Here is a 15,350-nt window from a genome sequence, read left to right as displayed (position 1 = left end):
CTCTGTGAGAGCTATGGCTGACCCAAGGGCATTCCAGACACTGCAAGTGGAGGAGTGGGGAATCAAACCCAGTTCTCCCAGATAAGAGTCCACACACTTCACCACTACACCAAACTGGGTACATGTGGCTTTGCAGATTTCTGTAGCACTGCAAGCAGACCCAGGAAACTGACTGATGAATAAATTGGGATCATGCAAAAAATTCAGTGTGCAAATTAACTGTATTTGTTGAAATGAATACTCCCACTATAATGTATTTCTTTGGACAAGTACGGTTCATTCGCACGTGGCATTTTTTTGCATCAGTTCACACCCAGGAAACGAATGGCAAGCAATGTCAATTTCGTGTTAACCAAATTTATTAAATTTTTGCGATATATTGAAATGTATTTCAAATAAGGAAAAAAGAAAAGAAAAAAGCAATATTTCAATCCTTATCAATACATTACACATTTTCTTTTCTTTTCTCACTTCCCCCACCTCTTTTCTTTGACCTCCATCGGTGCTTCAAGCTATTGAGAAAAAACAATTAAGGTACCATCCGTTTTAGAATCTTGCACTATAAAACTTACAGAAAATCTGATAACATCTCTATATCTCTATTTATAATTCGGTCTTCTAGCTTTCCTTCAGGACATTGTTAGCACATCCTGAACTTATTTATCTCAATATACTAAATCATATCACCTTAACCTTTTAGTTCACCCATAGTATTACACTTATCTTTCATCTATTATCACACCAGTTATAGCTATTTAATTCTTTTTAAGTATTACACTTATCTTTCATCGATCTATTATCACATCAATTATAACTGTTTGTTGTAGTTATCACTATATTTTCTAACCGCTAATAAAAGGAGCTATCGTATATTAATTCAAAAAATTCTTTCTAATCACCTGTCACCCCCATTTCCCCCAATTTCAGGTTATACTTTCAAAAACCACCAAATGTCTCTTAACTCTCCATTGCTTTTCAATATAGTCCTGAAACGTCTTCCATTCATCTTTAAATTTTTCTGCATCACTGTCTTTCAAGATTCTAGTAAGTCTATCCATTTCACTCCAATGTAAAGTTTTTAAAATACAGTCCCATTTATCTGATATTTCAGCTTGCTTCCACCTTTGTGCAAACAATGTTCTTGCAGCTGACAACATATACCACACCAAAGTCCTATCTTGCTTCGGAAAACTTTCCATTTGTAATCCTACCAGAAAGGTATCCGGTGCCCTTTTAACTGCATATCCCAAAATCTTCGACATCTCTTGTTGAATCATTTGCCAAAATTGTCTTGCTTTTTCACATGTCCACCACATACGGTAAAAAAGAGCCTTCATGCTTTTTACATTTCCAACACCGATCAGATGCCTGCTTGTTCATTTTTGCTAACTTCTTAGGTTTCATATACCACCTGTATTGCATTTTCAAACAGTTTTCTTTTATATTATTACATGTCGATATTTTCATAGAGTTCTTCCATAGGTGTTCCCATGTCTCCATTGAAATTTCTTTATTCATATTTATTGCCCATTTAATCATTTGAGATTTTACCACTTTGTCTTCTGTAGACCATTTCAATAACAATTTATACATCTTTGCAATCAACTTTTCATCTTCCCCTAATAGCACTTTTTCCATTTCTGTCTGATCTTGCCTTATACCTGTAGTCCTGATATCTTTATCCACTAAACTTTTAATTTGTAGCATCTGGAACCGATTAAATTTGTCTTGCAGTTCTTCCTCCGCTTTTAATTCTACTTTGCCACCCTTAATTTTTAGCAATTGTTTGTATGTAACCCATTTGTCTTCCTGTGAGTCAGAAATCCATTTTATAACTTCCATTGGTACAATCCACAGTGGTTTCCTCTCATCACCATATTTAAAATATCTTTTCCAAGTATTCAACAAACTTCTTATAAAATGATGCCGGAAGAACCCATCCATCTTCTCCTTCCCATAATACAAATACAATTAAGCTGTGTCCCCAAAATCCTTATTGTCTGCCAAAAATCCTTCCATGCCTTGAACGTCTATTACAGAATACTTCAGCCCTTTATACTCAAAAGTAAGTCCAGCTGGTAAAATCCATCTATATCTTGTACCTTTTGCCCTTAATTTATCCGTCAAAGGTTTAAATTGTCTTCTGTCACTGATGACCTTCCTTGGTAGTTCCTTCATTATCCTCACTCTGCTCTCCTCCACCACCAATTCTTTTGCAAATTGTTGGCTCAAGATCCTTCCCACTATAGTGGTAAATTTAATTACTGTATCTCTTGGCAATTTACGCCTTCTGGCAAACTCTGAATTGACCCTGTACACGTAATCACATCGATCTTCAGTCTTCTCTGGATCTTCACCCAAATATTCAGCAATAATAGTCATGATATATTTCTTTAAGTCTTGTAGTAGAACTTTTTCTTGAATCTTCTTTATTGTAACATCTTGATTTGTAACTCTATTTTCCACCTCTTGCATCTTCTGTGTTGTTGCTTGTGACTAATTCCTCAGATCTTCAATGTCTTTCTTGATCTCTTTCAGCTTCAGCACTGGAATTTATTTCTTTTGTTAGTTTCTTAGTTATCTCTTTTGTTATTTCTTTAGTCAACTTTTTCTCATTTGTAGTTATCAAATCTTTCATTGCCTTTGTTAATCTGGCCTCCATAGCATCCAGCTGTTCTTGGGCAATCTTAGACATTTTGCCCTCTACTGAGCCGGCTCTTCCACATGTTCTTAGTTCGTATTTTGGATCAGACATCAAACGTCAGTCTTCCCATAGCATATAACAGACCCCAAGTTGACCTCACCAAACTACAAACCGATAACAGGGTTCAATAGATTAGAGCATGCCCTCTTCAGCAAGCCCAAAATCGCCATCCTCAGAGCTTCCTGGGCCAAGATATTAATATTTAAAGTTTTGTAAACATTCAAAATGGTGGCCACAACTTTTTCAGGCCCCAACTCTATGATTTTTGGGGCTAAAGTAGGCCTGGAGGTCTAGGATGTGTCCCTCTTCTCCCAGCGCTGTTTCCTGACTCTCTGGAAATGAAGTCCCGTTCTCAATGGTTTCCACTCTCGAGATATTTCGAGCATCACTTCCTGTTTCCCAATTGCAAGCCGAGGCTTTGTTATGATGGGGGATTTTTTTTTGCAGGAGCCACAAAGGTAAACAAATCTTGTTTTTTTTGAGTTTTACAGTGCCTATTAAAGTTCCAAAGCCACGATTTCACCCCCAGCCTCTGTAACACAGCTTTACTTCTTTGCAAATAGTTCCAAATCTTTGTTTCTTTAGTTTAAAAACGTTCTTTTAGACCCAGAATGAAAGATAAGAATTGTACCTTATCAAGTGTCCAAAACTTCCTTACACCGATCGTTCCAATCTTCAGTAGTCTATAGTCCATAGAAAGTTGGGGTTGGATAAACTTATGTCAACTTAATGACTCCAAAAAGCCTTTGTAGACGTTGTTATGCGATTTTTCACGGGAGATTCTTCAAAGCCGAAAAGGAGCTCCAGCAGGACTCCTCGCCAGCCAAAGTTAAACTCCTCAAAATCTTGCAAGCATGTCTTGGACTCTTCCCATAACTGGGATGGTAGACAGCAGGTGATAAAAACACCTTTTATGTCCAGAACAAAGGCGTTGGTTCACTCCACGAAAGGGAGATGCGTCAGTTCCCCATATTTCCAACTCCAGAAGCCGCAAGCAATGTCAATTTCCACCACTATAATGTGAGGCATGTATATTTAGGGAGAGGCTCCCACAAGAGACCCTCGCATTCTTTGTCATGTACCTGTACCTCTAACTCTTTTTTCCAAACAGATAAATGCTCTCTCTCCCTCTCAGCAGTGGCCCACCTTTCCAGAAATTTGAGTTGCCTGCAGCCCTTGCGCTAGGGGTTCTGCCACCCCAGGCAGAACCCCCTGCCATTGCCCCCCCCCCCGAGCTCTAACTGTGCTTGTGAACCGCGTGCGGCGTGATGATGTCACCCAGAAGTGACATCATTGCGACAGCGCGTTTTTCTCAAGTGTTCTTTCTCACCTTCGATCGCTCGGAGCTGAGAAAGAATGCTCCGCTTTGGAAGGAGCTGGGCAGGGGGCAGGGCTGCATCGTTCTTTCTTCCCTCCGAGCGAAGACTCCATGCCATGGAGTATCAGGGTCAGTGTGAGCGGAGATGGGGAGGGGCCACCCGCCTCTATGGCAAGGTGATGCCCTAGCCAGCCACCTACCTTGCCTACTCCCACGCACCAGCCCTGGTTGCCTGAGGAGTGAAATTGACTAGCCCCAAAATCTCATCTTTCCACTGATTTGCCGCCATATGCAGGAACTCTTGTGCCGTGAGCTTGGTGCGTCACTGTATCAGGGCAATCCTCAGAGCACTGGAGAAAGTCACTTCTGTTGTTCTCCAGATGCTAGAGTCCTCCTGGGTTTAGCTGTGGGACCTGACCTCCTGTTCAGAATGGCTTTGGGAGGCGACCAACTCAGGCTGGAAATGGGTGTGCCAAAAATGTTAGCCCCCTGCCGGGCTTCTCTCTTGTTTTCTGAAAGATGCAGTTATGGAAACGCGTCACGAGATGTTGTGTTGTGCCTTTCCTTGTCCCTGCTACACGCTGTTGACTGCCATGGGAGGAGGAGAAGGAATGTGCACAGTAATGTCAGATCACTTTCCCCCTAACCTCACCTTGCTGGTGGAAAGCACCCATCTAGTCACAACCGACTTACGATGACCCTGGTTTTTAAGGCAAGAGACGTTCAGAGGTGGCTTCCCATTGCCTGCCTCTGCGTAGCAACCCTGGAGTTCCTTGGTGGTTTCCCATCCAAGGGCTAACCAGGCTTAACCCTGCTTCATTTCTGAGATCTGATGAGGCCAGGCTATCCTGAGCCATCCAGGCCAGGGTGGAGGGGTTGGCCATTGCCTACCTCAGCATAGCAACCCTCGACTTCCTTGTTGGTCTCCCATCCAAGAACTGACCAGGCTCAACCCTGCTTAGCTTTCAAGATCTGAAGAGGTCAGGCTACCATGGGCCATCCAGGTCAGGGCAAGAGAGGAACAGAGGTGGTTTGCCCTTGCCTGCCTCTGCGTAGCAACCCTGGACTTCCTATGGTGGTCTCCCACCCCAAAATACTAACCAGGCTCAACCCTGCTTAGCTTTCAAGTTCTGATGAGCTCAAGCTAGCCTAGGCCACTCACATCAGGACAAACCTCACATGGGCCATCCAGGTCAGGGCAAGAGAGGAACAGAGGTGGTTTGCCCTTGCCTGCCTCTGCATAGCAACCTTGGACTTCCTATGGTGGTCTCCCACCCAAAACACTAACCAGGCTCAACCCTGCTTAGCTTTCAAGATCTGAAGAGGTCAGGCTACCATGGGCCATCCAGGTCAGGGCAAGAGAGGAACAGAGGTGGTTTGCCCTTGCCTGCCTCTGCGTAGCAACCCTGGACTTCCTATGGTGGTCTCCCACCCCAAAATACTAACCAGGCTCAACCCTGCTTAGCTTTCAAGTTCTGATGAGCTCAAGCTAGCCTAGGCCGCTCACATCAGGACAAACCTCACATGGGCCATCCAGGTCAGGGCAAGAGAGGAACAGAGGTGGTTTGCCCTTGCCTGCCTCTGCGTAGCAACCTTGGACTTCCTATGGTGGTCTCCCACCCAAAACACTAACCAGGCTCAACCCTGCTTAGCTTTCAAGATCTGAAGAGGTCAGGCTACCATGGGCCATCCAGGTCAGGGCAAGAGAGGAACAGAGGTGGTTTGCCCTTGCCTGCCTCTGCGTAGCAACCCTGGACTTCCTATGGTGGTCTCCCACCCCAAAATACTAACCAGGCTCAACCCTGCTTAGCTTTCAAGTTCTGATGAGCTCAAGCTAGCCTAGGCCGCTCACATCAGGACAAACCTCACATTACAAAGAAGGAAAGTTAGAACTTGTTGCAAGCCTGCAGTTTTCAGTATTTACTAAATATCACAGCTCTTTAAAAATTCCTGACTAAGAAATGAATGGCATCTTAATATTAACTATGGAAATTGTAGTAGGAACAGACACAATCTGGCCACAACCCAGCACACAAGTTAAGCCGACTGAAACCCATTGGTTTCAGAAGAAGGAATTGGATTTATATCCCGCCCTCCACTCCAAATTTCAGAGTCTCAGAGAGGCTCACAATCTCCTTTATCTCCCTCCCCCATAACAGATACCCTGTGAGGTGGGTGGGGCTGAGAGGGCTCTCCCAGAAGCTGCCCTTTCAAGGACAACCTAAGAGAGCTATGGCTGACCCAAGGCCATTCCAGCGGGTGCAAGTAGAGGAGTGGGGAATCAAACCCAGTTCTCCCAGATAAGAGTGTGCACATTTAACCACTACACCAAACTGGCTCATAAGGGGGCTTAAGTCTGTGCTGGAGTGCAATTTGAGTGTCTGCGGTGATGCTCAGATTTTGTTGATTTTTTAAAACCGGAATAAGCTGCAAGAACAGTCCTCTGTCCTTTAAGGTCCCTTTTTGTCTTTCCAGGACTCCATTGACATTCACAAGATAGCGGTGATGGGGCATTCTTTTGGGGCTGCCACAGCCATTGAGACCCTTAGCAAAGACGAACGATTCAAGTAAGAGCAAGAATCTCCCCCAAACTGCTACTATGGTTCTGTGTGTGTGTGTGTTTCTCTTTGTATTCATGTTAACATTCATTTAAACCAGGGGTGTCAAACATGGGGCCCGGGGGCCAAATCAGGCCTCCAAGCAACTGGCTGTCACCTGCTTCCTTCTCCCTCTCTCTTGCTTTCTTGTGCATCACAATTTGTTTTGCCAGGCTTGCTCAATTGCACAGGAGCTACAAAGCAAAGCCTCTATTTTCTCCAATGGCTAAGGATCCTTCCTTGGGGGAGGGGGGGGGATAGTATGTTTTGCCAGGCTCTCTCAATCGCACAGCAGAGCTACTGAGCCAAGCCTCTCTTCCTTCTGTTGGCTGAGGCTCCTCCCCCTCCTGGTGCCCTGGGGAAGGAAGGAAAGAGCCAGAGCTTCCTTTGCCCAGCTCCCTGGATCACACAGGAAGAAAGCACCTTTAAGACCAGGGCTCTTTTAGCACAGGAACGCAGTTCCAGCTGGCTTGGCATCAGGGGCATATCATAATATGCAAATGAGCTCCTGCTGGGCTTTTTTCTACCCATAAAGTTCTGTGCAAAACAATGATGACATCAGAGGGCGTGGCCTAATATGCAAATGAATTCCTTAGGAATACCCTAGGCAGTTGAAATCTGGGGGGGGGGCCCTTCCAAATTATCTCAGAGTCTTATCACCCCGCCGCTCACGGCCGCCACCAGTGTGGGGGGGAGCCAGCCTGGGGCCCCTAAAGGTGTGGGGGCCCATAGGCCAGTGCCTACTTGGCCTAATTGTTGATCAGTTCCTGGATGCTTCCCGCCACCACTCCAACTCTCCCCGGCCTCAAGTGGCTGAGGGCACCTGGTGCCCGGTAGGCGCAGTTGCACAGTGGTGGGTGTGCTCCAGTGCACCAACTAGAGCCTACTGCTGCTGCACTCGGGTGGGGGGGAGGGTGAGTGGCGGGCAAGAAGTTGGGGGCGGGGGGCTGCTTGCCTGGGGTGGCAGCCCAGCACCAGCACCCGAGCGATGGCACTGCAAACATGTGACGTTTATTCTATGTGGCTCTTACGTTAAGCAGCTTTGGCCACCTCTGGTTTAAGCCCTGAGGTTGGATGGCTCAGGCTAGCCCCATCTCGCCAGTTATTGGAAGCCAAGTAGGGTCAGCCCTGATGACTGTTTGGGTGGGAGACCTCCAAGGGCTGTAATGCAGAGGCAGGCAACCACCTCTGAGCCACGTTGGTGTAGTGGTTAAGTGTGCGGACTCTTATCTGGGAGAAGTGGGTTTGATTCCCCACTCCTCCACTTGCACCTGCTGGAATGGCCTTGGGTCAGCCATAGCTCTCTTATCTGGGAGAACGGGGTTTGATTCCCCACTCCTCCACTTGCACCTGCTGGAATGGCCTTGGGTCAGCCATAGCTCTCTTATCTGGGAGAACGGGGTTTGATTCCCCACTCCTCCACTTGCAGCTGCAGGAATGGCCTTGGGTCAGCCATAGCTCTCTTATCTGGGAGAACGGGGTTTGATTCCCCACTCCTCCACTTGCAGCTGCTGGAATGGCCTTGGGTCAGCCAGAGCTCTCTTACCTGGGAGAACGGGGTTTGATTCCCCACTCCTCCACTTGCACCTGCTGGCATGGCCTTGGGTCAGCCATAGCTCTCTTATCTGGGAGAACCAGGTTTGATTCCCTGCTCCTCCAGCAGCTGCTGGAATGGCCTTGGGTCAGCCATAGCTCTCTTATCTGAGAGAACCGGGTTTGATTCCCCACTCCTCCACTTGCAGCTGCTGGAATGGCCTTGGGTCAGCCAGAGCTCTCTTACCTGGGAGAACGGGGTTTGATTCCCCACTCCTCCACTTGCACCTGCTGGCATGGCCTTGGGTCAGCCATAGCCCTGGCAAAGGTTGTCCTCAAAAGGACAGCTGCTGTGAGAGCCCTCTCCAGCCCCACCCACCTCACAGGGTGTCTGTTGTGGGGGAGGAAGGTAAGGGAGATTGTGAGCTGCTCTGAGACTCTTCGGAGCGGAGGGCAGGGTAGAAATCCAATATCATCATCATCAATCATCATCATCTGCTTCTTCTGCTGCTTCTTTCCTTCTTCTTTTTCTTCTTCCTACCTTGAAAACCTCTCAGTCACCTTTAGTTAAGTGTGACTTGATGGCACCACCACCAGTCCCTGGCTGGTTTTTACTGCCCTTTCTGAAGGTGTATGTGAAAATCCTAAATAAATAAATGTCAGTTTCACCCTGTCCGCCCTCCCCTCTGCAGGTGTGGTGTGGCCCTTGATGCGTGGATGCTGCCTCTCCTTGATGAAGTCTATGCCAAAGTTCACCAGCCGTTGCTGTTCATTAATTCAGAAAAATTCCAGTGGGCCTCCAACATCTTAGAAATGAAGAAACTGGTCTCTGCCAATGAGGAGACAAAGATGATCACTATCAAGTAAGTGCTAAAATCTAACAGAGAGCCAGTTTGGTGTAGTGGTTAAACGCATGGACTCTTCTCTGGGAGAACCGGGTCTGATTCCCCACTCCTCCACTTGCAGCTGCTGGAATGGCCTTGGGTCAGCCATAGCTCTGGCAGAGCTGTCCTTGAAAGGTCTGGCAGAGCTCTCTCAGCCCCACCCACCTGACAGGGTGTTTGTAGTGTGGGGGGGAAGATAAAGGAAATTGTGAGCCGCTCCGAGTGGAGGGCGAAATATAAATCCAATGTCTTCTTCTTCTTCTTCTTAACAGCCAGAGTTTCTTTCCAAGGAAACATAACAGCTCCATGAATCCTTCCAGAGGTTTAATATGAAGTGAAATATTTTATTTATAAAAATAATTATATCCCACATTTAAAAGAAGATGATGATACTGGATTTATATCCTGTCCTTCACTCTGAATCTCAGAGTGGCTCACAATCTCCTTTACCTCCCTCCCCCCACAACAGACACCCTGTGAGGTGGGTGGGGCTGAGAGAGCTCTCCCAGAAGCTGCCCTTTCAAGGACAACTCTGCAAGAGCTATGGCTGACCCAAGGCCATTCCAGCAGCTGCAAGTGGAGTGCGGGGTATCAAACCCGGTTCCCCCAGGTAAGAGTCTGCCCACTTAACCACTACATCAAACTGGCTCTCTCAGTCCAATGAGTTTACAATAGTTAAAAACTCCCAGTCTAACGCTCCTTTTCTCTGCAGGGCTTTCTTCCTATTTCACACAAGCTGCCCTGGGGCTGCAACTCACTCAGCCTCTTTCCCAAGGCAAGCAGAAACCTGTTTTCAGAGGATCTTGCTTGGCACATGAAAGAGGCGGAGTGAGTTGCAGCCCTGGGGCAGCTTGTGTGAAATCGGAAGGGAGGAAAGTGAGACCAGGACAAGGCTAATGGGGGATCGGCCTGTATGTTTACATACCTCGATCACCATCTTCAAGTACTTGAAGGGCTGTCCTATAGAGGATGGTGTGGAATTGTTTTCTGTGATCCCAGAAGGTAGGACCAGAACCAGTGGGTTGAAATTAAATCAGAAGAGTTTCCAGGTCAACACTAGAAAGAACTTCCCGACAGAGTGGTTCCTCGGTGGAACAGGTTTCCTTGGGAGGTGGTGGGCTCTCCTTCCTTGGATGTTTTTAAAGATGGCTAGATGGCCATCTGACAGCAATGCAGATCCTGTGAATTGAGGGGGAGGTGTTTGTGAGTTTCCTGCATCGTGCAGGGGGTTGGACTAGATGACCCTGGAGGTCCCTTCCAACTCAGGAGGTGGTGGGCTCTCTTTCCTTGGAGGCTTTTAAACAGAGGCTAGATGGCCATCTGACAGCAATGCAGATCCTGTGAATTTAGGGGGAGGTGTTTGTGAGTTTCCTGCATCGTGCAAGGGGTTGGACTAGATGACCCTGGAGGTCCCTTCCAACTCTATGATTCTACTTTTGCTTACAACTCAACGCTTAATTTTTCCTGACAACAATATTATTAAAAAAAAAAAAATCTTTACTGCTTGCAGAGGATCAGTGCACCAGAGTTTCCCAGACTTCACATTCCTGGCCGGTAACTTCATTGGAAAGATTTTTAAACTCAAAGGAGACATTGATCCGCATGTAGCCATTGATGTTAGCAATGAAGCTTCATTAGCCTTCTTACAAAAACATTTGGGTAAGCTGCTATGTTATTTTTGTATAGAATTTACTTATTTGATTAGTAGCCCATCCCGTCCCCCAGGGTGAGAAAAATATTACAAAGGAAATCGTCACACCAACAAATCTCCTTATATGGTACTTTTATTAAAAAAAAAAACACTTGGAAATAGTTTCCTGGAAATAAAGGAAGTCCAGGGTTGCTGTGCAGAGGCAGGCAATGGCAAACCACCTCTGAAAGTCTCTTGCCTCTTCAGGGAAGGTATATACTGCCTCTCCAAAGACCTGCTGAAGGATGCTTGCAAAATGAGAACCATACAGTAACGGCAAGGCTTTTTTTGTAGCAGGAACTCCTTTGCACATTAACCACGCACTCCTGATGTAGCTAATCCTCCAAGAGGGACGGTGGCTCAGTGGTAGAGCATCTGCTTGGTAAGCAGAAGGTCCCAGGTTCGATCCCCAGCATCTCTGACTAAAAAGGGTCCAGGCAAGTAGGTGTGGAAAACCTCAGCTTGAGACCCTGGAGAGCCGCTGCCAGTCTGAGTAGACAATACTGACTTTGATGGATCAAGGGTCTGATTCAGCATAAGGCAGCTTAATATGTTCATTTGTTCAAGAGCTTACAGAGCTCTTAGTACAGGGCCTACTGTAAGCTCTTGGAGGATTGGCTACATCAGGGGTGTGTGGCCTAATATGCAAAGGAGTTCCTGCTACAAAGAAAGCCCTGGATAACAGCATAAACACTGTAACTAACAAACCATAAAAGTGCATCAGTGGCATAAAGCAACACGGCTGTGATGGAGAGGGTTGCCAAGTCACTGCCAACTTCTGGCAACCCTATAGGGCAGTGGTGGCCAAACTGTGGCTCAGGAGCGCCATGTGGCTCTTTCACACATATTGTGTGGCTCTCAAAGCCCCCCACCAGCATGTTGGCTGGCTTGGAAAAGGCATTTGTCTCTTTAAATCACTTCACCCTGTCAGCCAGTGGCTTGGAGAATGCATTTAAAGTTGCTTTCTTTCCACTTTCCCTTCCCCCTCTATTTTCCTTCCTTCCTTCCTTCTCTAACATCTGATGTGTATTTTATGTGGTCAGGGCCGGCTCGCCCACTAGGCAAACCAGGCATTTGTCAAGGTGCCGGGAGGGGGGGCACCAAATTGGGGTTTCCCCCCATCCCCACAACCAAGACATGCCTAATTTGCCTTCCCCCCTCTACGCTGCCATCGCCACCCTGCCCAGCTGCCTCCTCCCTCCGCCCCTTCCCTTCTGCGCTGCTGCCCTCCACCGTCCCCGGCACACGCAGAGGAGCACCGCTAAAATCATCCCTCCCCTTTTAGATGTGGCCCGGGCATCTCTGTGCCCTCTTGAGAGAGCACTCAATGAGGCTTCACTCCCCGCCTCACTTCCAGAACCGCCAGAAGCGAGGGGGTGTGAAGCTTCATCGAGCGCTCAAGAAAGAATGCAGAGATGCCCAGGCCACGTCTAAAAGGATAGAGACGATTCTAGCAGTGCCGCTCTGAGTGGGGGAGGGGTGGGTGCTGGAGCGCAGCGCCGCAGAAGGGAAGGGGGGCAGCAGCCTGACCTGGGTTGTGTGCGTGCACACGCATGCACCTAGGGCCCCCAAAACGGAGCAGCCAAATTCCGGTCAGATGCTCTCACACAATGCACCCGTATATTACGAGAGGGGCACTCTGGTGCATTCACGTGGTGGTTGCATGCAGAAGATTTTACTACCACTTCCCAAGCGTAGCCCTTTCAATCCACCTCAGGGATGTCAGAGGATGGGGTGAATGCAGGAGCGGGACAGGTGGCAGCTGTGCCTTTCTGTCTTTGCTTTTTTCATCCACCTGGAGGCTGTGCCTAGGTCAGCTCAAATTGGCTGTCTGAATTTAGCCATAGGCAGGGGTGGAATTCTAGCAGGAGCTCCTTTGCATATTAGGCCACACCCCCCTGATGTAGCCAATCCTCCAAGAGTTTACAGTAGGCCCTGTACTAAGAGTCCTGTAAGCTTTTGGAGGATTGGCTACATCAGGGATGTGTGGCCTAATATGCAAAGGCGCTCCTGCTAAAATTCCACCCCTGGCCATATGGTAGCTTTAGATAGATCTGAAACTCCATGCCACCCTGAGGTCAATACAAGCTTTAAAGTAACAAGGACAGGTTGCAAGTTACTTATTAGATAAAATTACAGACTGGATTATACGATATGAGGGTATCTACTACACATGAGTAAATGGTCCATATTGCTGAATGCTTTTCCCTGGCTATTTATCCAACTCCTCCCAATTTTCAAACAAAACCCAAAAAACTTTTTATCTTTTACATTAACCTGAGCATAATCTGACTGTTCATACTGTATAATTGATAGTTATCCAATGTTAACTGTTTAATTTATTCAACCTTAGTACCTCTGTATTATTTCCGAAATTTAATTTTGAAATATTTCTGAAAATCTGTATCATTTGGTGAATAAACTTTTAATTTTTTTAAAGGACAGAATATGAGCTCCTGTGGGGTGGGGGGGTGGAGTTTGCAAGTCTAATTTCTCACAAATGTCCAGTGTAAAAGACAATTGGCCAGTGATTTCCCATCTTTGTCTTCAGTCATTCTTTTGCTTTTCCAAACTAATTTTGTGTTCATGTGTTCTGTATTTGTGTCCTGTAGGCCTCCAGAAAGACTTTGACCAGTGGGATCCTCTTGTAGAAGGTGAAGGCCCTCATGTCATCCCTGGAACGAACGTTGAGCTGCCTCCTTCAGAAAAATAAAGGATGCGCTAAAAAATATTGTGCCTAGAACACTTAATTGCCATAGTGCTGCTTGGCACCTAGCGGTAACTTCCTCACTGTTGATACTGACTGGAAAATGAGGATTCAAGGAAGGCAGTTTTGTAACCTACCTGGGCCAGCTGCACAAAGTTACACTGCAATATTGGTAGGGTAGTGTTTGTAAGTCGTTGCCAGTTTATAAGCTTGTCTCATAATGATGTAGGATTGAACACCTATACTCAGTAAGGATGGCTGTGTGTAGTAGACTGAGAGCTGTGTTCACAACATGCTTTATGATGTGTGCAAGTTGTTTCGCACATCCACATGGCTGCAAAATGAAAATAAGCTGTTTAACTACTGCCTTTTTTCAGATCCTGAAATGGGATATCCACTCATGTGGAGTTCGAAGGTTTCTCTTCAGTATCACTAGCGGAGAGCTAACCCCAGCTGTCCTTATGAGCGCTCCAGTTTTGTTCATGCCCAATTCCGCTGGCATGGATCAATCAGAACCATTATATTAAAACGAACATAGTAAATTTCCAACCCCCACCCCTCCAGATTTGTACTTGAAGCTGGACCCTGTGAAGCACAGCTGACGAAAGGGGTCAGCTGGAGTTCCATTTTGAATGGCCTTAAAGTAGCTGCAGCCTTCCTTACCCTGTGGAGCCGCCTATAATGCCTCTTAAGGTCTCTGGATTCTCAATGCAAGGATGACTCAGAGCGCCATTTAAGAAAAGGTAACTTATCAAGTCATGTACATAAGCACATGTTAAGCTAGTGATGGCCAGACATGCCAGGAAACAACAGGGGTAAGGACCATGCTGATGACCAGCGTGCCCAATGGTTACTATGAGCACACCATGGCAGATTTCTGCTTGGTGAACAGTCGTCTGTATTTACCCTGCTTGATGCTTGAGCTGATTTAACGTGGGCCAGTTTCCAAACAAGAACTCGTTTGTGTTGTGTAGTCCAGTTGCCCGTCATGCCACCCATTTGGACCTATAGAAACAGCCTCACGCTTGCCTTTTAGCTTATTTTCTGCTTCTGACAAGAAATGTGGGGATTGTTGCAGCTGATCAGAGGTTTCTCCACTCCAAAGTACTCTTATCCTTAGACAAGATCACTCTTGGTCCAGTCCAGGAAGATGCTAAAGCTAACTGTACCCATGTGCCTGATGAAGAGGTTATCTTAATGTCCTGAGAAACTGGGGGAGCTACTGGAGCTTTCCAGCTAAGGAATATTGAAAACAACATGCACAGAAAACCTAAGCCTTAAAACCTTTTCAGTTATAGAAATAATATGTTCAGGAAGGTAAAAACTTTTCAAATTTCAATGTTAATGTCCTCTTTGACATAACCACTAAGGAAAAAAACCTTGGTGAGTTAGTATATTGCTCTGTTCACTGTGATGACGCCAAGAAGAACAATACCACAGTCGATGTAACTGCATTGCAAAGCAGTTGTCAGAATTAAAATAAGATGTATCAGCTATTACAGTCTTTTTATTATACTCTACTGTATGCTATTTTCCGAGGTTTCTTCCTTTTCAGCCATAAAATCCTGTATCTGTGGATTTAAGTTAAAAAGTACACAGACGAATGGGCCACTGAGAAGTGATCAGAACTCCAGTTGCAGAGTCTGAATGAATGAACCGCACCCAGTCAAAACAGAACACCTGTGACATCTACATTGTCTCATACCAGGATCACAGAAAAAGCAACAGAAATTCCTTCCTCAAATCTGTTTTCTCAGCCTTGAACTAATAAGCCAAGCAATATAGTTCAAGGCTTCAAGCCCCTAAGTAAAAGAGGTTGAGGGGGAGGGAGAAAACACCCAGTAGGAAATGATCAAGTATCACAGCAGGGATCAGACCCACACATTTTGGAGTTAAAACTTTTGGAAGTCACAGTCA

The 15,350-nt window shown here is 46.2% G+C and overlaps 1 protein-coding gene across 2 annotated transcripts in view; it reads left to right on the top strand.

The window, feature by feature from the left end:
* PLA2G7 (phospholipase A2 group VII) overlaps positions 1 to 14,963 on the top strand; it is a 63,210-nt gene extending 48,247 nt beyond the window's left edge. For both annotated transcript variants that reach the window (XM_060257737.1, XM_060257729.1), the window contains 4 exons: positions 6,498 to 6,589; positions 8,845 to 9,015; positions 10,547 to 10,695; positions 13,339 to 14,963. In XM_060257737.1, the coding sequence (XP_060113720.1) occupies positions 6,498 to 6,589; positions 8,845 to 9,015; positions 10,547 to 10,695; positions 13,339 to 13,439 (513 nt within the window). In that variant the 3' untranslated portion in view covers positions 13,440 to 14,963. The remainder of the gene's footprint in view (positions 1 to 6,497; positions 6,590 to 8,844; positions 9,016 to 10,546; positions 10,696 to 13,338) is intronic.
* The last annotated feature ends 387 nt before the right edge of the window (positions 14,964 to 15,350 follow it).

Source organism: Heteronotia binoei, chromosome 1, assembly GCF_032191835.1.
Source record: "Heteronotia binoei isolate CCM8104 ecotype False Entrance Well chromosome 1, APGP_CSIRO_Hbin_v1, whole genome shotgun sequence".
Lineage (NCBI taxonomy): Eukaryota > Metazoa > Chordata > Lepidosauria > Squamata > Gekkonidae > Heteronotia > Heteronotia binoei.
Note: the sequence above shows the minus strand (reverse complement) of the source record. Positions and strands in the feature narration are given on the sequence as shown.